Consider the following 25,516-nt stretch of genomic DNA (forward strand, 5'->3'; position numbering starts at 1 on the left):
ATAAATGTGAGTAGCGATAGTTAAAGTTTGGCATAAAATCCCATTCAACTAGGCCTTAGATAAAGCTATGCGTAAGTGAATGAAGGAATGTAATTAATATGGTTATCGATAATGTAGAAAATGCTATCGATAGATTTCAGATCCTTGAATAACTTCTTTAAACTTTAAGCAGTCTTTATTTGCCCCTCGCTCTCACAGTGTACGAAAACTGGTCGACTTGTAGCATAGTGATGTGAGAGAGCGAGAGAGCGAAGGGTAGACAGCGAGAGAGTGAGATGGGAGTTGCCTTAAAAGTCATTTCCGTTTTTTTAATTGTTTGTTTATTTGCCACGACGAGCTCGCGGCGTCTGTTGACGTTTGTCTTCTTAGCTCCTCACTTGGCGCTTTCTGTTTTCACTTTTCCCTTTTCAGTTGGTATTTTCAGTTTTCGGTTTTCGTTGTTTTTGTGGCATTTGTTTAACATTTGCATAGCTGGCAATTAGCGAGGGCAAAGGACACTGCGCGCAACGCTTGGCCCATGCCATGTTTATTGTTTTTGCTGTCCAACTGTTGCGCTGACAGCTCCAGAGATTTTTAATCATATTAAACCTTGACCTGGCCCTGATCTTGGCCATATTCACACTGTGTGCTGTAGCACTTAGCGCGGCAATGCCTTGCAATGAATTTCGAGTGTATTTCGAGTCAATTGTGTGGCATATATGGAACTGTTACTCCTGCTGCTGCTGCTCTTGCTGTTGCTTCTTTTTGCTGCAATTAACGATGTGGCCATAATTATATGCATTACCTGTGCATGCGGGCTGTGCGTAAGTGCTATGAAAAAAATTAATTAAAATGCAATTAAAGTCGCAGGCGTTGCCATCGCTCCTATTGCCCACATCTCCCTCTCACTCTCTCTCTTTCACTCTGCACTTGCTTCTTTTAATGGTTTATTTTATGAAATGGCTGCCTTAAGTGCTAGTCGGTATAAAAAACGAGCTAAATTACGCGCCAAGTGCCACTTGACGTTGCGTATACGCAGCGTGTGCATAAAAAGCTAGCCCACCCCTCGTTCTCTCTCTCTCACTCTCACCCTCTCCATCTCTTCATCTGCTTGCGTGTGTGTGCTTTTTATCGTAAATTGCAACATTTTTTTCTTCTTCTTTTTTTTTTGCATTAAGCATGCCTGCACTCCCTCATCCAGTTCGAGTGCACTTTGTTTAATTGATTATGCTTGGCCAGCGCACACACATACACACACAGCACAGCAAATGTATCAAGGAGTGGGCGGGGCGGGCGGGTGCATGGGAAGCGGGCATGAGCTTAGCTTCTTGCTGCTGCAGCATAATTGCAGCTGCTAAATCCTATTTGCGCAAATATGTTAGAGTTCATAAAGCTGCAGGAAAACGTTTATATGTGAACGAGGTGTGCTTGAAAAGTTATATGAAAAGTATTTTATATTTCTATAGTTATATATTTACATCTAATTAGAGTTCACAAATAGCTGTTGTTCGTTTCTCAGTGTCAAGCACACTTAAAGAAACAAATCAGAGAGCAGCTGCTTGCGTCGGTTCTTCAACGAGCTCCTTCGTGATCATAGAGAAACATTTTCTTCCGCTCTTGTTTTGTCACGAGCCTTTGGTTGAGTTAAATTAAGCAACAAGTCTCTTATCGTTTGCAGTGAGCATTTAATGACTCTTATCAAACGAACGCCAATCGTATCGCTCCCCGAACGATGTTCTTAGAAGAGTATGATCCGAAGGCAAGCTTGGCTTGTCGTTCAACCGAAAGCTAAACGAAGAACCAAAGGCTCTGGCTCAGAGTGAGGTCGATTTTATATGATTTATGCGTCTCATCTAATGAGGCTGTTGGTACTAGCTTTGAAGGCGGCTAATTAAATACAGGGTTATCCATATTCGACTGACCCATCTGGCAGCCTTATATATTTTGACAGAGATGCCAGATCGCTTTGATTGAAAAGAAAAAAACATGGGTCAGTCGAATATGGACAACTCTGTATATAGAACCATTGAGTGTGATTTTTTATTTAATTATTTATTATTATTATTATTTATGGTGATCGACTGCATCGATCATCTTTATCTTTGCTGTATATATTATTATATTTATTATATTAATTATAGTCCAGTTTAGTTAGTGCTTGGCCAACATTTATATACAGATTTTTTGCTACAATTCTTGAGCATGTTTGTAAATCGAATAAAAATTACCTGAGCTTTCATTTTAGCATGCCATTGACACTATTGAGGCATATGAATAGCAAATATATAGCATATGATAAATCAACCTTCGCAAGACTTTATGTGACCATCTCGTAGATATGCTAAAAAGGGTTGATAAGTCAAGAGTTTATGTCACACACACACACACACACACACACAGAGAGAGCTCTAAATATACAGTTCAGCAAAAGACACTCGAATTTGTGCCCCATCAGCATGAATGGTGTCTCTCAGTGTTTTTCTCTATCTGTGTGTGTGTGTTTGTGTGTGGTGTTTTGTTGTGCCTTTTGCCTTTGGCATTGTGTGTTGTGCCTTTTGTGCTATTATTAAAAATGTGGCTGCTTTATTTTCTTGAGCCTTTTTTTCTGTTTCTCTCTTTATTTTTATACTTATGCAAACATGTCTTATGTCTTCATATGCTTATAAGTATGTTTACATACACATACAGCATACACTCACACACTCGAAATCGCTCGCCTTTTCGTATTTTTTCTGCTTGACTCTTACTCTAGGGAAATTTTCGGCGTGCTGTGTTTGATTACGAGCTGCGTTTTTTGTTGAGCCCGTTGTTATGGATTATGCGACCATTGGGAGCAACTGCTTGGGCCCCACCCCCCTGCCGCCTTCTGCTCGTACACTTTTGTTTTTTAGTAGCCTTCACATAACTTTATTTTATTTTTTTGGTTTTAAATTTCTTTCCTTAAGCTTGGCCTGCAGGCAGGCGTGTAAAAAAAATTAAATTATAATTAAAAACATTTTTGGCATTGTCGGAATGCGCCAAATATTTAAACACTTGGCAGTCCGCTGAAGCAGCAGAAGAAGTTGCGGGGCGACATTTTAGCATTTCGACAGTTTGGAATTTTCTACCCTGCCAGGTGCGTGTGTGTGTACGTGTGTGTTTTTCTGTTGTGTCAGTCCCCATGGGCCATAAAACGCAATAATAAGGCACATGAAGCATATTTTACACATGTCTTTGTCGCATTTATCGCAATCAGCCAGCCAGCCACGCCTACCACCACCCCTATCCCCCATCCGCCAGCCACCAGCCACCAGCCACCATCCACTTCGTCGCTTACCTGTGAAATACTTAAGCAAACACGTCGCATACGCAGCAACTTTTATTGCATTTCTTTTTCACTTTTCCTCTCTCTGTGTTTTTTGCCAATTGTTTGCCAAAAGTGCTTGCCATGGCAGCCTTACCTTTGGGCACCGTCTTTCGTCTTTCGTCTACCGTCTGCCGTCTTCCATCTTCTGCTAATGTGACAAAGTTTTTAATAACTTGGCCTTTTTCATGCACAGGTGAATAATAAACATGTTGACAGTCATAATGTGCTTAGAGGGCGTGGCAGCAGCGCCAGCATTAGCAGCTCGCCCATATGTGCCGCCAGCTGTGGCAGCCAATGTGAGGCAGAAGAGGAAGAGAACTCTTGGTTTGGGTCATGTCAATAATCAAATGCCAGCTGGGCATGCATAACTTAAGGTAATTATTGACATTATTGACTCTATGCTCGGAATGCTAAGCTGCACACACACACACACACATACACACATGTGCTGTGAATTGTAATTGTGAGCGATTATCGAGATAGAGAGATTTCAGCTAGCCCTTAAAGGATTCGGCCATTGTTTGAACAGTTTGTTTGGTCAAGTGCTTTAATATGTAGTCCATTTAGCAGCAGCTTAAGCATAAATGTATCACAAATATTAATTTTTGCTGCTCTAAATAATTTTTGTTTTGAATGTGTAATGATTTGTATTGTTATTTAGGTAAATATTTAAATTTTGTATATAATATATTTTTCTTTATATTATATTTTCTATTTTTGTTCATTTTCGGTAAATTTTATATCTTCAAATTAAATATATTTTTATTTGTATTAAATTAATTTTCGTATATAATATATATATTGTATACAAAATTTTATATTTCATATTAAATATATTTTTAATTTTATTAAATTTTGGTATTTTTGTTTATCTTTGCTATTTTATTTATATATAATATAAAATATATTTTTATTTATTTATTTTATTTATTTATATGGGATACATTTTTTTTTTATTATTATTATTTTGGGTTTACATTTTGTAATTTTTTGTTGATTGTTTTGCTAAATATTATATTTATATATTATATTAGATATATTTTTATTTATTAAAAGTTCTCTACTTTTTGTTTTCTTGTAGTTTGAAATTTAAGTGCATTCTGATTTATTTACCTTTATTTCAAATATGTATTCTTTGAAAAAAAAAAACGCCGTTTTAAACATATAATTTTTCGTAGAATGTTTTTTTTTCTTTTTAATTTTTTTTTTTTTTATTATACATATTTTATTTTAAACATGTAAAGCTCTGCTTGGAATGTTTTTATATATTTTGTATTTATTTAATGAATTAAAATGTACATCGTTTTCTCTCCCTTTCTCTGTTTGCTTTGTATTAATTGCACAATTAAAATATTTTCCCCTTATTTGAACAGTTTTTTATTAAAAATTTTTCCCACATATTTCGCCTTTTCAATGTGGCTTTAATATTTTTATTTTTCACTTATATTTTATGTACATATTTTTGCCACGTTTCATGAGTTATGGCTATTGCAATTTATTGACTATTTCATACATCCTAAATTTGACTTGATTATGCATGCAAATTAAGTTTTGCATAAATTATTTTCAAAACATCTGAATTAAAAGTTGGCAAACTAATTATATGGAATGCAAACTAATTATGCTAATTAAAAATGTATTTAAAATGTCTGCTGAATATTTATTTTAAAAAAGTAAAGTGAATATGTCTGATAAATATTTATTTTAAAAAATTTTATGCGCGTATCTTGTATCCCAAGAGTTCTGTCCGTTTATCTAGTAAAGAGAGTTTATAGGTTTTGGGAGAAAACTCTGGAAATATAGATTCTCTATAGGCGTAAGCAATTTATTTGAAATTGGCAAAAAAAAAAAAAAAAAATAATAAATAAATAAATAAATTAATTAAAAAAAAAAAAAAAAAAATTATACTTTAACACCTTTTGAGCTTATATACTACTTTTCAGTTTTTATATAGAGCTTATATAGAGTTAGGATTCTTATAGCTTGTTTGATAGCTTGTTTTTCAAGCTGACTCCCTATTGAGCTGCTCTATAAAAATCTCTATAAATTATACGCAGCGCAGACTTACGCTTGACAAATAACAAAATTATTAAAAAATCATAAATTTCAGAAACCATTCAGCCATCAAGAAGCGTTATGTAGTTGCTTGAGCTCAACGGAAAATTGTTCCTCCTCATTTTTATTTGCGCTCCAAATTGAAGTTCTGTTCGAAACGCGCGATAGCATTAAAAATTTGAAACAATAAGCCTCAAAATGCAATTTAGCAAACAATCACTGATGACCTTCTGTGGCAGCAAAGCGGGCAGATCGTTAAATGGTACGAGATAAAGAGTGTGGGAGGGAGAGACAGAGAGAGAGGGAGGGGAGCTGAGCGTGAATTGAATGGGAATTGCATACGCAACGTGTAACAACCTTGCAATTTCAAAGAGCCGGCAGCGCAACTAAAACGGAATTGCAGCGCTCATTGGTTGACTGTAAATGGAAAATCTGTGCGTTCGACATGTGTGTGTGTGTGTGTGTGTGTGTGAATGGCTATTGCCCTCTCCCTCTCTCCATCTCTCTATACTGTGTGCTGTCTTTTGTACATTGCTTTGGCAGCTTCGATGGCAGCCCTGGCCTTAGATTGATTAGTTGTGCTTCAGTTGAATGTGCGCTATGTGCGCTCTATGCGTATGTGTGCGTGCGTGTAAGTGTGTATTTGTGTGTGTGTGTAAAAAAAGTGAACGTAGAAAGCACTTTGATCGCGTAAAGCAATTAACACGCAATTACCATTTCCACTTGTGCCCTGTCACTGTGTGTTGACATTTCACACGATTCACGTTCGGTGTGTGAGTGAGGTGTGCGTGTGTGTGTGCGTGCCCGTGCCTGTGTGTGTGTAGGTGTAATTGCCAATGTGTGGCTGCGTGCGAACAAGTTGCGGCTAAAAGAAAAATGCGCTGGACAGTGTGAATGTAGCGATATATCAAACAGAGCAGATAATAAATGACAAGCAAAGCAAAGGGCAACAGAGAGAGAGAGAGAGAGAGAGAGAGAGAGAGAGTGTGAGTGAGTGAGTATGAAAAGTGGGCGTGTACGCTTACTATCTCTCTGCCTTTCTTTTTTATTATATGGCCAAACACTGTTGCTGGCTGTTTCGCTGCGCTGGGGGTCATCCAAATGTCGCTTTGATTGTTTTTCTTGTCGCATGTTGTTTATTTTGACATTGGATGAGCGTTTGCTGTTTGGCCCCGGCGAAAATCACTCAAATTGTCACTTGCTTAATAATTAACATTAATGCGTGCTAGCAGCAGCTATAACAGTAGCAGCAACAGCAACAACAACAACAAGCGACATGGACATAAAACAAAAGGCGAGTGGCCCTCTTGACATTTGGCAGCTGCTCAGCCCATTTCTGCGTGCGCGTCTATATGTATGTGTGTGTCTCCCTCTCTCTCTCTATCCCTGTGTGTGTGTGCTCAGCATCATTATCAACATGTTTGCTCTTTAATTAATTTGTTTACTTTTGCCTTTGCCAAATCGACGCATAATTAACTCAAATGTCTTACGCAACGCAATTAAAACCAAACGAAACTTTTTGTCCAAACTTTCTGTCTCTGGAACAGCAGCAGCAACAGCAGCTACAACAATAACAACAACAACTGCTGCATATCAAAAGTTTCACCTGGCCAGCACTCGCTCACCTGTGCGTGTGTTTTAGGTGCAATAAATTCGGAATTTGTTTCGGTTCTGGGCTCAGTATTTTTTTTTTTTATATTTTTATTTCTATTTTATTTCCGTGTTGCTTCCGTTTGGCTGCGTTTATCAGCCGAAGCATAAAAGCGATAAAGTTTCATCCATAAAATATGCGAAACTTGTGCGACAGCTCCTAACGCACAATAAAAGAGCAACACAGCCAGAGAGAGAGAAGGAGACAGACAGAAAGGGAGAGTGTGCGAGAGAGAGAGAGAGAGAACGATTTGTGTACATATATTTTACTGGCATATAAATTAACGTTAGTTTATTCGTTTTATGTTGCAACTGCTATAATGAGAAACTTCAAATATTTGAATAATACTTATGGCAGTTGGCCTGTAAGATTTATAATTTGATTAACTGGAGAGAGCCGAGTGTGTGCATACCAAACATATTATGATTGCCGCTTTACGAATTGCGGAATTTATTGGGCTGGTAAGTGCCGGGAATCAAATATAAATAACTTTCTTTATGGGAGAGCAGCGAATTTTATGAACACAACTTTGGAAGTTCTTATGTAACGTTGATTATTCTGCTTATGTATATTATATATACAAATTATTAAAGTTATGTGAATCAAATTCCAATTCCATGAGGTATGTATATAAAATATGCTCGCATAGCAAATTCCATGATTATAACTTTCAGCACTCTTGAGTTCAGTTAGTTATATAGCATATATTATATGTGGTAAGCATTGTGCTGTGCATTTAATACATCAATTGCATTATTAATAGATCTTAGGTATACATGCCGAATTTTAAGATTATCGCTCAAAGACTACCTGAGTTCGCTTAGCTATATTACTATTATGATAGATGTATTTGCTTATATATCACTCAATTATCATAAAATTTTTAAAATATGCACACTAGTCAAATTTTATGATTATAACTCCAAGACTACCTCAGATCATTCAACTATATTGTCTGGAATCTGTATTTTCGAGCATTGCTAAACTTTCTATATTCACAACAAATAAGCTGTAAGAGCATATTATATGCTCATAGCTCAAAGAGTTTCTGAGTTCACATAATTTAATTTAATATAAACAATTTTAAATTCTACTCATTTCAGTTAGATATTATTTTTTTCATTCCCAGTTGCCTGGAAAAGTTTTCCACATTTCTCATAGCACTTCGCCTGCTTGAGTAAGAATATGAAATAGTTGCATTACTTTGACTTTCGTAATTTAATTGTTCATGTCTGTGCATGTAGATGCCATTAAAATTTCATATGTGTAATGAGAGCATGTGTATGTATATATAATTATATATATGTATATAGCATATACTAGATATGATATATGTGAAACATATGTCGCTCGCTGTCTAAGGCTAAGTTGCTGCTTTTTGGTAAAGCAAACACGTTTTCATTAAAAAGTCTGCGTTTGATGGCACATCATGGCAGACACACACACACACATAGAGGTGCTGTGGGCGTGGTTGCTGCCAAGCAGCCTCAAGGTCATCAAGTGCGCTTGAGACTTTTGCCCAATAAAATTAACCAAAAAGGAAGCATGAAAAATTACACAAAAATAAAAAAAAAGAAAAGGAAGAAATTGTGGAAAAGGGGAAAATATAAAGCAAAAAGAAAAGGCATAGGAAAAAAAAAAAAACTTAAACACTTTTTGCATTTTTAATATGCCGGCAACGTGTGCACTTTGCTTGCCTCATTTGTGGAACGGTGATATCTTTGCAGCCTGCGTTACGTATACGAGGTGAGGTCAAAAATATGCGATATACATATTTATATATAAAGCGAGACGCTAAAAACGTTCTAGCATACAAAACTCTTCAAGTAGATTCAGCTATATATAGAACTTGAGAATTAATTCTGGCAAATCGTTTGACCACAAATCAATTTAGGCTAAACAAATTTTTTATGAAAATATATGCTTGCTATATTTATAGAAGAACAAACGGCAGAAATTCAAATTTATGATCGAAGCGTTTCAATAAAATGCTGTTTACTTGGCATTTAAGATGATTAAAGCAAAAAGTAAATTTATGAATGTGAGAAATAATAATCGAGTGAAGCTAGAAAGTCGATATAAAAAATAAAAATTAAAAAATTAGCTTAGTTTAAATATATAAATATGTGCTGCAAATTAAATGTATATTTCTAAAAAATTAAAAAATTAAAAAAAAAAAAATGAGCTCAGTTGAAATTTCCAAATATTTAAAGCAAATTAAATTTGCATTTCTATGAATTTTTGCTCAAAAGACTACAAAGCTGTAAATAATTGGTATACTAAATAAGTTTTAGGCTCTACTTAATATTTGTTATTTTAAGAGTAACTAAAGACTTTTAAAGACTTTTAAAGCACCTGTTCGCTGTCGTCTCTTTAAAAAGTTTCTGCCTTAGCTTATTTTGAAAGCATTTAATGTTATTTGTATGCACAGCAAAGTCGCTCTTGATTTATACACCTCTCGCTGCTTTCTCAGCTGCTGTGCGATGTTTGGCTTTAACGTGAGCAAAAATTGATGATGGCGAATGTAACCGGCGCACACACAAAGCGTATGCCATGACCTGCATGTACAACAGGACATGCGACGCTGTCGAGTCACAGCCAAACACCGAGCAGTCCCCGATCCGCCAACCCCCCTCTAGTCACCTGGTCTTGGCCAACTGCTTTTACCTGTCTAGCAACGGCGAATGCATGCGACAAGTTGCGCTAGTTACCTTTATTGCTAAGTGAGTGTGTGTGTGTGAGTATGTCAATGTGTGTGTGTGAATCTGTATATGTGTTTCGCAATTGATACAAGTAATTACCCACAGCTACAATTAGGGAATTTGTAATGCTTGGGTCCGCTTTTTGGTCATTCTAATTGTGCAATTAAGCAATATCAATTACAAATAATTACAACGATACACACACACACATACACACAGCCATATACACATACACACCAGTTAAAGTTGCGCTGAAAAACGGGCAACAGATTTTTAAATTATGCATGAGACCGAAAAGCAAAACAGAAAACACAGAGAAAACGAAACAGAAAACCAAAGCGAAATGGAAATGGAAATTGCTGCTACGTTTTTGGCCTGGCCAACACACTAAATCGCAACAAAATCCATTTGGATACCCGTTCAGCCCTTAGCATTCAATTGGCATATATTTTGCTGGTTTCCTGGTTTGGCTTCTGAGATACTCTTGAGGCTAGGGGGTATGTGAATTAAGTGCTTGATGCAAGTAGGGAGATAGATTGACAAATTGATGATAGATTGATGAGGAATCTATTGTAATCAAATATCTGACAAGAGATTTTGATTTAGTTACTATATTCCATATCACATTCAAAACATTTAAGCAAAAAACTTAATGGGGACATTTTTATTTTATTTTATTTTATTTTTTTTTTATATATATTCAGTATTTTCATTCTTATTTAAGGGAGTAAACAATAATTTTAAAAAAGTTTGTTTTTAATTTTCATTTAATAATTTATATATATTATAATGATTATATGAAAGGAATCTTATAAAAAAACAATTAACATTTTATATATATATTATAATTATATGGGGAAATATATTCTAAGAGGAATCTTATTAAAAATAACAGAATAAAAATAAGAAATTAACCCATTATATTTGGAAATATTTTATATATAAGAGGAATCTCTTGAAACTTGAGAAAATGATTTTTAATTTCTTTTATTTATTATTTTATTTTTTATTATTATTTTATTATTATTATTTATTTTATTTGATTATTTTGCATGTACATATATTAAATTATTCCCATTTATTTTGCCACATTTTTTAATGTCTAATTTTCACGTCTCACAGCCATAGGCCAGCTGGCACATACCCTTACCCTCTCCTCCACAATATTTAACTTTTTCGTGCATCCTGTTTCGTTCTGTTGCCTGCGCTTTCTCGATCTATGCCACAATAACTTTCACATCAACTTGAGCTTTGAATAACTGGTCATAGAGTATTAAAGTTCTACAAAAGTTCTACTTTCTCTTTTTTTCGGCTTTTATCGCAGTACAAACGCATAAATAATTGTTGAAAATTTTCTACAACTTTTGCAGGGTTTTGAAAAGTTTCTGAGCTGAGAGGAAATTGATTTGCAAACGAATTCTAGATACAAACATTACACATATATGCCACAACAAAAAAAAACTGTTGTGGCAAGTGAAAGCTGTAAGGGAATATCAACTTCGTGCTAGTCAAGATTTGACTTACTTTTCTGCCCACTCTCGTCCTCTCTTTCTCTCCTTCCCCATCTCTGTCTCGCTGCTTGTAATATAACACAGAATTAGAAAATTGAATATGTCAGGCCTTAGCCATGCCGCGCCGCGCTTAGCCAAGTCAAGGTAAAGCCCAAGCAAAACATTGCGACATTAAGCATGGGCGTTGCGAATTGGAAAATTTAATTTGCGATGGTCGCACAACTTTTCAAGACAAACAAAAAAAAAACAAAAAAAACAAGAAACGAAAAAACCAAAAATATAAAAAATAAACACAAACAACAACAACGGCAAAACATAAGAGGAGATTTCGGGGAAATGAGAGGAAAATCAACAGACAAATCTGCACAAAATAAGGCCACATTGTCGTCTCGGTCTGCGTATTTTCTTGAGCAGCTTCTTTTTTTTTTGTTTGTTGGCCATTTTCCTTTCGGCTTGGATTTTTTTTTCTTTTTTTTTTTTTTTTGGTTTTTCATTTGCTTTTGCGACTTGGCTTAAATTCTCATCTTCGTTCGCTTGGGGTCTCTCTCCATCTCTCTCGCTCTCTCTTTCTCTCTCTCTCTCTCTCTCTCTCTCTCTCTCTCTCTCTGTGTGTGTGTCGCTGGCATTCGTTTTTGCCTCAAATTTTCGTTCTCATTTGGCCAATTTTTTCATGGCTTAGTTGTTGCTGTGGCTCTTGTTGCTAGTATTGTTGTTGCTGTTGTTGTTGCTAAACCAAATTTCAATTATTTTGTTTGTTGCCATTTTCATTACGTTTCGCTTTCATAGTCGCCTGTCAGCGTGTAACAAAGCGCAAAGCGCAAAACTTGCAAAGCAAAAAATAATGTGGAAAATGGAAAATTGCTTATAATACACACACACACACACACACTGTGAAAGAGAGAGATAGGGTGACACAGAGAGTAGGAGAAAGGGAGAGAGATGGAGAGTTAGGGCCAACCAACACCGTCACACAATGTGGCACGACCATTGTCCGCAATGTTGGCGTTGGGGAAACCCTTGCATTTGCCACGCCCCACCCGACAGCGCCTACCTTTCCTCAGCCATTGCTGTCCACATTTTGTGGCTTTGTTTCGCGCTGCTTTGTGGCTGCGACTCTTTAAACGACATTAAACTGTTCTAGTGCCCATAATGAACTACACACAGCGCCGAGTCGAGGCTGCTCGCCTGGCTCTGGCTCTGGCTCTGGCTCTGGCTCTGGCATCGATGCGTGCAGCCGGCGCTTTGATGTGTACCTTCCCCTGCTCCTGCTCCTGCTCTTTGCCCCTGCTCTTGCTGCTGCTTCTCCTGCTCCTGTGCTGTCAAATGCAAGGCAGCTTGGGCTGCCTTTTGTGTACATTTCACTGGCATTTTTTTGCGCTGCTGCTGCTGCTGCTATTGCCGCTCTGCTGCCGCTCTGCTGCTGCTGCTGTTGCTGTTGCTCGTTTTCGTTTCCATTTAATTTCTGTGGCCCCCTGCGCACTGCGACTCGCATGACAACATTGACGACATCGTCACATACGTGTGCCACGCCCCCTCTCGCACACACAGATCTTATCGAGACGATGCTTAAAATTCCAAGCACTCTCTTTTGTGCGAAATTTTCTCTTCGAGCAGTTTTTTTTTCTTTTTTTCTTTTTTGGCTGTCGAATTGTTTTGAAATTGAAACTTGATTATGTTCTAACTGCCATGACACACACGATTTTGTCTGGGTAGAGTATGAGCCATGCCTACGCTGCCCTAAACACTATTTCACTGGCCACTGGTCAGCGCACTGAACTGGGCTAGGGTTTGCTTGGACTATGTTGGGCTGTGGGTTGGGGGCGTGTCACTTTCATTTTATCGCTCCACTGCATTGTAAATATTTTCTTTAGTCGCGCTTTGCCAGTCGAAAATATAAATAAGGCAAACGCTTTGATAAACTAAGCTATAATCAACACACAGACAGCAGCGGGGTCTGCCAGTGTATGAGTGGGTGTGTGTTTGTGTGTATGCACTGGTGATGAGATTAGAAGCAAAACGTGCTTACATTGAAATCCCAAACTGTCATAGCTTACAGCGAAGCAGCATTCATAAAATTGAGCTTTAAGTAAAATTTATATATAATTTATTTAAGAAAAGTAAGTTAAATATAGGGGAAACGTATATACATATATATGGATACTTTAAATTATTGTGATTTTTAAATTTTAAAGTGATTAATTTGACGTAGCAGAGAGAAAACAATAAAAAAAAAAATTATCAGAAATTAGAATATTATATATTATATATTTAAAAAAAAAAAAGAAAATTATAAGAATAAAGTAAATAAATTAATAAATAAATTTTTTGTAAATATCTGTTTAGATTAAATTACCAATTAGATAGCGGTGCGCTAAGCTGTAATTAAATATAGTTTATAATTTCTCTTAAAAAAAATAATAATAATAATAAAAATAAAAATAAATAAAATAGTAATAATAATAATAATAATAAAAACTATGGCTAATTATACAAAAAAAAAGAAGTTAATATTTTTAAATCATATATACTAATTTATTTGATCTAAGTTTGACTAACTTATTTATTAATAAATATTAATAATTTTATCATCATTATTTATTAATAAATATATAGTTTATAGTTAAATTTTCATTTAATAATTTATTTTAATTATTTCTTATTTTTTAAATTGATATATTTTTATTGTGCCGAAAATTATATTTATTGATATTATTATTATATTTATTTTAATATTATATTATTTATATTTTTTAATAAATCTCGAACTATGAAAGAAAATGTTAGAATTGATATCTGACTTTACTTAATTTTATTATTATTATTTTTTTTTAATTATATTTTTGTATATTCTATTTTTTATATTTTATCACGCAATCTATTGTCAGAATGACTTTCTATCCTGCTCAGCTCGTGTCTAGTTCAATGCACAGCCAATCCTTTCAATTATGTAAGCAATACCGTAATATGGTAATGCCTCCTTCACTTTCAATACCTTTTATGCCGTCTGGGCTGCTCCACAGAGATAAATTTGTTCGCTCCTCAGAAATTGCAAAGCAGAACAGGTTAAGGGTAGAACAGAATTTAATAGAATTGAAATTGCAAGCCGATGCTTTTCATCTCATTCTCAATTTGCTGTCTCAATTTCAAATAACTCTACATATTTTCAGTTGAAGCAATAAGCAAAATCGCACAGAAAAAAATTCCACACATATAAAAATATTTTTAAAAACTTTAAAAATAATTAAAAAAAAAATATATATATATATACTATATATATTTGTTGTTATTCATATATATATAGTCAGCTGCTATCTGCTATTCACGAGCTGAGCATAGCCCGCATAGTCCCAAAACTGAGATATCAGCAAATATGAGTTTTCCCTTTCAATTCGACGTTTTTCTTTTCTTTATATTTCGCTTTTTTTCGGTGTTGGCTGCGCCTTTTGCTGACAGCCGCTTTTGAAAAGCAAATAATATGAGTTTCGGTTTATATTACACAGCTCGCTGCCTAAATTTTTGTTGCTTTTCTTTTTACATTGCTGGGGGTATTTCTATGCTCATTCACGGAAATTGAATGAGTATTTGGGTTTTGTGCAATCTCTGGCCAGATGTCTATAAGGAAAGATGGTATTGGGGTTAGACACTAGAGAATTTTGTTATATGTTCTTAAACTATAAATTATTTACATAAATACCAACGAGGGCGTGGCAAATTGTAAACTAGATTTGATACCAATTTGAGCTGTGAATGAGTATTCTGCAGTCGGTAACACCTGACTGCAGGCAGCGTTCTGAAATATTTTCTTTTTGCTGTTTTTCTGTCTTTTTGTACATTTAGCTGCATTTGAATGAAGTCGACAACGGCGTCAACGTTTATGCACGAAATGTGTTTTTAATGAAGCCTTTTAACCAGTTCGCTTGCCCCGGCCTAATAAAGACAGCGGCGACGCCAGCAGCGCGTTCTGTCAGCCGCCCATCACTTATTTTATGGTATATTTTTTACCCTCTCTCCCGACCTCTCTCACACTCTGATTTTGTGCCTTTGCCCATTTATATTTTATTTTTACATTTTTTTTTTTCGTTATTCTTCCCTTTTTCAATAAATCGCAAATGGGCATTTGTCCTTGCAGTGAATGGCAACGGGTAGAAATGTGCGAACTGTGTGAGCTGTGAGCTGTGGGAAAGGGATTGGGACTGGGACTGGGCCATGCTAAGGCTGTTGCTGTTGCTGTTGCCCGAAGTTTATGCAAAGTAGCTTTTAATATGTTTACGACTAAACATATTTTGGTGCGAGAAGGCGAACCGGGAGGCTGGCTGTGCACAGGTGGCGCCCCGCTCTTGCTTTTATTATACAATTTTTAATAATTCCTTTAAAAAACGATGCTGAAGCAGAAGAAGGAAATATTAAACTTTACTGCTGCAGCCGACGCCGTTTACATTTGGCCAACAACAAAAAATAAAGAAACATTTTTTTATTATAATTTATTTGCTCGGCTGCGTGGCTATATTTAAGTGGCTCAACTTTAAATGAAATGTTAATGGACCAACACAGTGGCAGATAGACCGAGAGACAGACAGGCAGACCGATGCCTGCAGTTAGTTTATTAAATTTCTTAAATTTAAAAAAAAAATATATATATATATAAAGTGCCTTTGTGCACGAATTAATTAAGATTTAAGCCGCTTAGAAGTTCGGCTTAGGCACACTTGACTAGGCCATGGCTGCGAGACACAAGGCCCAAGACACAAGACCCAGGAAATCCGGCACGTGTCACGTGTCGCCTCAAGTTTGAGCAGATGTAAATGAAAATACACTTTAATAGGCTTTAAGAGCTACGTTTTTCCTTTTTGTTTCCAAATAAGATTAAGCCTTTGGCGTATGTGTGGCGTATGCGTAATATTACGTATACGCCGCATCGAGCCCGCACGCGTGTTAATTGTGTTAAAATTACGAGCGGTCCACATCACGTCGTTGGAGTGCAATGCCTTAACGACCGCCTGCATACATAAAACGCAGCTGACATGGCCCTGGAGCTGGATCGTTGGGTCCGGGTCGGTTCGTGTCTATAAAGCGCAAGCCCTAGGCGCGCGCCCAAATGTAGGCAATAAAAAATGTTTAAACCCTAAATTATTGTCAGCGGAGAGCAACATGAAAGATAGAGAGAGAGAGAGAGAGAGAGTATGTGAGTGAGAGGCAGAGATGCATTATGCTTAGCTATAGCAAATGACATGGCAAGCCAAAAGTTTGCCGCTTACGCTCGGCACATTGTTTGCAGCAGCGAAATATGCGAGAAGGTTGCATGGGATGGGTCGTCGGTAGGGGGAGGTGCTTTGTGGGCGGGAATGCGTGACAGGAGACGCCACTTGATGATGAATGGATAGCACCTACGGCAATGTCGTTGACTTTGGCAAACAACTTGAAGAGCAGCCTGTGCTCTCACTCTGTCACTCTTCCTCTCTCTCTCGCTCTCTCTCTCTCTGTGGCTGTGTGTCGCTGCGCTTGAAGCTTGGGCACAAGTTTTATGGCATTCACTACTTTCAGCTGCGTGCGTTAATCTTATTTGCTACAACATTTTCGTACGCTCGGCTTGTGCGTAAATAAATGTAACAAATGTCGCCAGCTGCGAGCGTTATATATATATTATGTGTATATGTAGGGAATATACATACATATGTATGCATATAGTATATAGTATCGGCTGTGGGGCAGTTTGGCGATTTTAGCGGCATATTTTGTCTACTAAAAGCATGTCAGGGATTTTCGCCTTACAATAAAAACGTGGCACTTGGTCTATGCATAAGTCAGCCTTCAAAAAAAAAAAAAAAAAGAGGAAGCCAGTTCCTGTATGTGTGTGTGTGTGTATGAATGTGTGTCAAAGTTGTAGCCAAAGCATGCCAAGTTTCTGCTTTTGGTGCGTGTATTGAATGCAAAATTCGAAAGTTAAATATTGCACGCTCAACTGGCAAAAGAAGACAACTTTATCTTGCCTTACTCTCACTCTTTCTATTCTCATCTCTTCGCGCTTCTCCTTTGTTTCGCTATCTGCTTAGCTCTAAGGAAATGGCATATTAAATTTAATTAAAGCGAGAAGCCAAAACGCAAATGTGATTACAATTTCAACTCCAACTGGAACTGGAGCAAAAACTTGATTTGACAGCAAACAGGAAATCTGACAACAACAAAATCTTGGAGTTCACTTGATACACTGGCTTGTCAGCTGACTAGATACTGTAGCCCAGCCTGTCATGCCTCTCACTCTCCCACTCACTGTCTGTCGAGCAACATATCTTTGCATATTTGATGGCGCATAATGGCGCAAAAAATTGTTTACATGCATAAAAAATGTTTCTTTGCATTTACATAATTTTTTTGACTTTTCAAGTCGCATTTCACTTCCACAGCCTTTGCACCTTTGCACTTGTTTGTGGCAGGCGTAAAGAAATAAAATATATATTAAAATATATATAAGCTTAAAATGCTTGTGCTAAGAATTTAAGTCTAGCTACGCACTTTTTTGCTTTGTGTACTCATTCAAGAAAATGGAATGAGTATATTGGTTTGTTGTAAGCATATACGCTTTGCTGTCAGTTCGTCTGTATTGAAATTAGAGCCTTGGAATTTAAAACATACACTCGAGTATACCCTCGAATTATCCGCCCACTAGAAAAACGGATCTGACAGCCTTTGGGCCATGAATCAGTATTCTTCAGTGGGCAACGCAAAACGTTCTTACCCGCTTTTTTTTTTTTTTTTAGGTCAGTTAAGCTATTTTGGACAATTACAAATTCATAGCCGCTTTCCTTTTCTTTTTTTTTTTGTTGTTCATGTTTTTCTCGTTAGGCCCTTAAAATGGGTTTTCAATTACCAAATTCTAGGAAATTGACGAGCTACTAGTAGCTCTACGGCAGCTACCTTCGCCTTGGAGTGAACACCCATTGCAATTTACATTGTTTATGCATTCACTTTGTACAGTTGTGGTACTTCAGCAAAATCCTCTTAACTTTGTTAACCCCTCTACCTTTTGGTTAATTAAAAATGTTTTACGCTTGAGCTAAAAATTTGTATTATATTTAATAACTTCTTTATTATATTATAATATTTTATTCTTTTGTTTTTAGGAGTTTTAATATACCGTTTTGGTAATATTATTTTTGTATTGTATTGTACACTTTAACATACATATTAATTATTATGTTTTATTTCTCAATTTCAAAATTTTTAATTTTTTTAATGACTAATTTTGATTATTATTTTTATTTTAATAATTCAATTTTATTTTAATATTTTATTAGGTTACTATTTAATTAAAATATTTTCTCTTTGAACATTTTTGTCAGCCAAATTTAATTAATTTGGTTTATTTGCTTTTTTTTTTTTTTTATTTGTTTACCATCATTTTTCCATTTTTATTGCATTAACATTTCTTGTTAATAATTATTAATATATTTATTTATATAATATAAATAATTTTTAAACATATATTTTTATTTTTTAATATCTCTTTTTCTATTTATATATTCATATTTATTTGTTTGAATTTATTATTCATTGCTTACTTCAAAGTTTTCGTTTATTTATTTAATATGAATTCATCAATAACTTTTATTAAAATACAAACAATATTATTAACGTCCTATGCAAACTTATTTTCTATTTTATTTAATTTTGAATTTACTACTCACATTCGTTTGACTGCTCTGCAGTTGTTGTTGTATTTCTAACTGGAACTTGCTGCACATGCCACCACATAAAAAACTCAGAAAGGTTTTTTTTTTTTTTTTGTTAAAATTATTTTTTATTATTGATATTTAGCATAAACAATTTATAACCGGCAAAATTAGGAAAGTGGCTCGAGCACACACTTGCAGCACCGCTAAAACCGTTCAAAGTTAGCTCCTACAACGTACTCGCAAGCACAATCGCACACACACACACACAAACTCAGACACATGCAGTGAATATAAAGTGAAGCTTTTGTAGGGTGCACACGTGAAGAGGAGATTCGAATGAAAGCGAAAGAACGTCCAGTTGCGCGCGTTGCCATCGACAAACTGATGATAAACGAAAACTGTTTATCAGCAGCAAGCGTCGGCAGAGCACCCCAAAAACGCGCTGCCTCAGCTGACGTCGCAGCAACAGCAGCGGCAACAGCAGCGGCAGCAGCATCGACTGACTACGTCACAGCGCATATGTGAGCAGCCGCCACAACAGCAGCAGCACCATAGGCTTCGTCGTGTTCCTCGGCATCGTCGTCGTCGTCGTCGTCGTTGTCGTCGGCTCGTGCTGCACCCGAAGACGCATTTCGTTAGTCAAGCTAACGCCATGTGTAAATGAACATTGCCTGCGCTGCCGACGTCGCTGCTGACTACACGCACGTACACACACACACGCACACACTTTCTCTCTCTCTTTCTCATTGTGTAGAGTTTCGCTCTTAGTTCGAAAATGAAGAGCGCTGGCAGGCGCTAGGCCTGAAGCGCTGTTATCAGCGTCTTATCAATTCGTTTTATTGTTGGGATAGGACCTGAACATAGGCAGCGCACTAAATGTGTGTGTATGTGTGTGAGAAATAGGAAATTGATATGTGGAAAGTAATTAATTTTTGATTGTTATTAATTTTTGATATTTTTAGATATATTTTTCTAATAGTTAGAAGAATTATGAGAAATATCTAGGATATTATCTGTCAATTTTTAGCCATAGTCCCCAGAAAGATTTGTTAAAAAGAATGCTTTAGTCTGAAGAAAAATCGGCAGAGACTAAAATGGTTTTTACTGTTATTTGTTTTATCATAAATTTCTTAGAATATTTTTAAGTATTTTTAGTCTTAAGAAAATTCTATAAATTATTAAAATACAGCTTATAGTCAGCTCTATGAATTCTCTTTTCAAATATTCCTAACTCACTATTTACTAAGATTATTATTATCATTATTATTGCCCATACTATGCTTTTCCGGCTCCGGGATTTGCTCTTTCCTGCCGGACTGACCGGCTGATAGCCAAATATTTTTGCAGCTTATGCAGAGCAGCTGCAGCTGCGGCTATCGTGTTCACTGCTAACAGCCAAACGGCCAAGAGGCAACTGCAACTGCTGTGGCGACTGTTGTCCACTTGTGGCAAATGTTCAACAGCTTTGGCGATAAGCCATCCAAAAACTGCTGACAAGAAGCGAAAGACAACATTTCAAATACTTTTTTTTTATTCTCTCGCTTTCGAAATGTGCCCGCGGCTTCACACACACACACTCATACACGCACATACAGAGGAAGAGACGAAAGTCGAGAGCAGTTGGGCAAATAGAGCAACAAAATCTGACCGAGCTAGTGAGACAACAACAATTTGAAGCTATGGAAATGCGGGTACTACAACTATAAGCTTAAACAAATAGGTGTATGTGGGCAGCAGCTCGACATGGAGATACCCTGTATTTAGAGAAGTTATAGTAGATAAGTGGAATATGCAGCCTGTAATAAATCAACTGCTTACATTGATACCCTATAAAATTCAAATCGATTTGAATTACATAATAATTCCACAAATGAGTTTCTCTAATCCGATTTCTATTATATCCATCTCTACTCAGACTTCTATCATACCCATCTCAAACACCTTCAAACAGGGTATGCTTAGTCATTGGCATTGCATTGCCAAGCGAGCAGAAAGCACAACCGCAATATATGCAAATGTCCGTTTCCGGCTATGTATTCTTGGCATTTTTCAAACAAAATGGAACAATAGAAGCTCCGACTGCGAGCCAGCGCACAAAACATCAACAAAACTAAAAATATATAAAATAAAAACCAGTGGCAGTGTTGGCGTGTCGGCAGTGCACGACTAGCGCATATCCATTGTCCTTATCATTTGCAATGTCATTAGCATCATAGTCATTATCATATTTAATATTGATTATTCAATATCACTGTCATCAACAATATCACAATCATTAGCATTGTCATTGCCAATGTCACTGTCATGATCCTTATTCATTATTTATTATCGTCATCATATAATTTCATTGATTAGCAAAAAGTATAAATCAAGTAAGACTTTAAAACTTACTTTAGTAGCAGTAGAGCCGAGAAGTGACAGATGGAACTAAAATTTCTTCTGAAATTAAAAAAAAAAAAAAACAGAAGATAAAGATGAGTTAATTTATAGTCATAGAAATGGGCATATTAGTTTTGTCAATTAAAAATAAACTGGAAAACATGAAAATACTCCCATTTGATAAATCCTATCTACCCTTCTCCCTTGTATCTCCCTTATTTAGGGTATACAGAAATGGCTCTGCCAATGCCAACAATGAAAGCCAAATGTGTTAACAATACACTTAAGCAATATGCATAATACAATGGCCCTGCATCGTGTGCATACCATAAAAGCATGAAATGTTTGTAAAATTTAGAAATTTAAGAAATTTACAAATTATTATTTTGATATATGCTTGCATTGCGACTTAAGCAGCTAAGTAAAATGACATGCCCTAGTTCTTGATTCTTTTTTTTGGTAAATCACAAGTAATCTCTGAAGCATTAGCTATGCATTAATGCAAGGCATACATATATTTTTGGCACTCACTGTCTAATTGAGCTCAATGCCGAGCAACGTTCGCCTTGGTCACTGAGCTAATGAAGCAATAACAAATTCATAATTATGTATTAGCATTCATTTTGGCTCTCCCTCTCTTGCTCTCCCTCTTTCTCTGTCTGTCTCTCTCTCTCTCTCTGTTTCCATTTCTCTGTCTCTTTAACTGTCTGTGGGCTAAGCTGTTCGTAATTGACGCAATTACAAAATTGCAATCGTCTTATGCAACGACAAAGTAAACAATATTTTTAAATTCAATTTCCGAGCACTTTTTACTCAGCATAGTAAATATATTTAACATCAAGTTCGATTAATTCGTCAACATGAAGATGAAGAGGACAAAATAAATTTACGCTTCTTGGCCGACTTCAAGTTGAAGTGCATAAAGTGCAGCAGCAGCTCCTTTAGAGCTCTTGGCTCTAGCCATGCCTTTTAGCTGTCTCACCTGTCTCACGCTCTGCCTCAAATTTAATTTGTTGTAGACAACGGGTCAGGACCACAGACTGTGGAGCTGTAGGTCGAGCATGCTTGAACACGAAAGACAAATTAAAATGCACTTAGCGCTCGCTGGAAAAAAGTTACGAAGCCAAGTTGTGGAATGCGCCAGCAGCTGGCCAGAAGCTGATGTGCGGCTCGCTAAAGAGCTGCGGGCCAGCGGAAGGTTAAGCTCTGCGCTTCTCATTTTTAATACTCGCTCATTTTGGGGCTTAAGAGGGGAGTATTTGGGGCCTTAAGCGGCATTAGGGAAGAGATAAGAGAGGAGACAATTAGAAATCTCCATACTAAATAAATTTGATACGTCTCTCTTTTAATCAGTTAAAACTATATTCCAATACTTTTAAACTTGAACTATCAAGTTTTATAGTTAGTTAATAGTAAGTTAAATATGTATATAGTTCCCATATTCTATCTTATCTTTATAAGTCCATCAATTAACTTTCACATTATTTTTTTCTTTGCTTTCAAAATTTTTCCAGCATGAAGGCGTATTTTGCTGTCGCTTAAGCTCATCTGCAATGCTCGTACTTGACTTTTTACTTCAGGAAGCCTGACTATTCCTTTCGCATATAGTACATCTATCTAACGTACATACATAGCAGACATCATTAGTGACAGGCCAGCTGAGCAGCTAAAGACAAGGCAAGCATAGCATAGCACAGTTTAAAGCAAAGCTATTTTTTATGGGTATACAAATTAAAGAGTTGTTAGTAAAAATAAATTAATTATGAAATAAATAAAAAAAAAAAAAAAAAGAAAAAATGAAAAAAAATATAGAAATAAAAAAAATTTAAAACATTAAGAAAAAACATTTGTTTAATTAAAAAATATATTTAAATTAAGAGTGTAAAAATATTTGACAAAAAAAAAAAAATAAAATAAAAATAAAATAAAAATAAACAAACAAATCATAACATTTTCTATTTTATCATATTAAATTATTATTTATTTATATATTTAAGAAAACTCTTCAATATTTGTATTCCTTTCTCATATTTATATTTGACCAAGTTTAAATGTTTATATTTAAAAATGCGAGTTCTGAGCACACAGCAGCTCATTAAAATCTTAAATTTGAGCTTAGATATACAAACATGTCGACATATATATCTACACATATAGATACTTATATACATATATATATGTATGCGTTTATATCTACATATAAACATATGTTTATAGACATTAATCTTTAGTGCCTCGCTCAGCCACTTAAGCATTATGCGAGACATTAAGCGAATAGCTCTTAAATTGCACTCCGACCGCTAAATGTTATTAAAATGGAAGCTGGACTGCATTGAGCGCGTTCGCGGCTGCAGTTGACTGCTCTAATCGGGCTTATGGTGAAGGTGGCTTATCTATTGCCATGCCAACAAGTGGCAATGGCAGCATAATGAAGCAGCTTAAATAATAAAATGCTCCAGCACCTGACGCAAGGATTGACGGCCAGGTAATGAAAAGGGCCAGACAGACAGACAGAGAGAACAAGAGAGAGAGAGAGAGAGAGAGAGAGAGTGAGTCAGCTTGTAAATGGTGTAAAATAAAAGCGTAGTTAATCTGATAATGTCGCCCACTGAGAAAAGTCTGAAAGGGTGCCCATTGTTCAAATATATTAATAATAATCAGATCTAATAAACGATTCGCATAAACAAGCAAACAAGTCCTCAGACCGGGGTCTAAGGCTAAATGTGTTTATCCCAACTATGAAAACAAGTTGGCTTTTTGCGCATTTCAGTTTGGGTCAAATGTAGACCACGCAAGAGAGAGAGAAAGAGAGAGGGAGAGATGGTGTTAGAGTGCGAAAGAAATACAATCAAAGGCTCGAGGCATTGAATGAAAAGTCTTCAACTTTGAGCTGTTGCTTCGCATATGCAAATTATGAGCTGGGCATTCAATTGTTTAGATTAACTGATAATTGATAAGCTAGAAAAGTTTTTTGAGTGTATTCTAAAGACAAATGATGCCAAAGTGACAATTGATGATTTGTTCTTTGAGATATTCGAAAATTGTTTTAAGGACTTTAAGAAATATTGATTATCTCAAAGTGGTTTCATTATTGGTTTGCCTGTAAATGAAGGCATAACAAATTTTCTACGAAGCATACAAATAAATAAAGGCAATAATAAATAAAGAAGAAAGAGTCTGTTCTTTTCTTGTTTAAAAAAGGTTTGTATATACATATATTATTTTATAGATTGAAAATAAAGTATGTAGTGCTTAAATTTATGAGAATCGCATAGAAAGGCGCTGAACATAAAAACATTAAACTGTATTAAGACACATTAGGACACCGTAGAGGTCCATTACACAGAAAGAGTGAGGAAGACAGAGAGATAGAGAGGAAAGTGAGAGCTGTGGAGCAAAGCAAAAACAGAGTCTAAAAGGAAAACCCAAAAACGCATAGCAAATGGAGTTGAAACTAATAGAAATGAGTTTAATTCCTAAATTTATAGAAATGGCGTAAAATCTCGTGAGTGTGGACTTTCCATTACTGTCCGCCCACAAAATCAGATTAACAACAATTAAAGCACTCTGTTTCACCCCTTCTCTGTTTCTCACTGTATCGCTCACTCTCTCTGTCTCTCTCCCCCACTCTCTGTGTAAGCTGCTTAACTGTAATTTATATTGCTTAGCTGTGTTTAATATTTACTTCGACTGTGTCGAGGCGAGTTGAGTTGAGGCGAGTCGAGTCGAGTGCATGGGCTAACGAAGGGAATCTGAACTGGAATTTGTCAAACTGTAGTTTTTGGAGTAACATTTGCCAATTTCCCATTGCTGTTGTTGCTGCGTATGTTAATTGCATAAGCGGGACGATGGGAAAGGGGGAACGACAGGTGGCTCAGCAGGTACAGAGTTGCTGGAGCATGGGACAGCTTTCAATTTATCTTTTACAACGTGATTTATATGCTAACAGGCGGTCAATTTGTTGTTGCCGTTTGTTTCAACTTGCTAGCGAAGGCATTTCCATACCCTGCAACCTATTGAAAATGCGTAGAAAGGGTCGATTGGTGCTGCCTGTCAGATATGCGATTGTAGAAGATTTGTGAAGTGGGAAAAGCAGAGACAATTGAAAAAAGAATAGATCTATTTATGCTCTCTATTCTTACGTTTGCCCATCAGCGTCTCTATTTTACTTAAACTAGGGAATAAAGAGACTTTAAATTAGCTAGTCTGCTATACACAGACTA

The 25,516-nt window shown here is 36.0% G+C and overlaps 1 protein-coding gene across 2 annotated transcripts in view; it reads right to left on the reverse strand.

The window, feature by feature from the left end:
- The window catches only part of 5-HT1A (5-hydroxytryptamine (serotonin) receptor 1A), an 87,151-nt gene extending 67,844 nt beyond the window's left edge, over positions 1-19,307 (reverse strand). Inside the window, exon 1 of one of the 2 annotated variants that reach the window (XM_089471546.1) lies at positions 18,927-19,307. In XM_089471546.1, the coding sequence (XP_089327672.1) occupies positions 18,927-18,993 (67 nt within the window). In that variant the 5' untranslated portion in view covers positions 18,994-19,307. The remainder of the gene's footprint in view (positions 1-18,926) is intronic. The other variant, XM_018011725.2, reaches the window with a different exon arrangement.
- Between the last annotated feature and the right edge of the window lie 6,209 nt (positions 19,308-25,516).

Source organism: Drosophila arizonae, chromosome 5 (assembly GCF_054131065.1).
Source record: "Drosophila arizonae isolate 15081-1271.41 chromosome 5, UAZ_ARI_1.0, whole genome shotgun sequence".
Classification (NCBI taxonomy): Eukaryota; Metazoa; Arthropoda; class Insecta; order Diptera; family Drosophilidae; genus Drosophila; species Drosophila arizonae.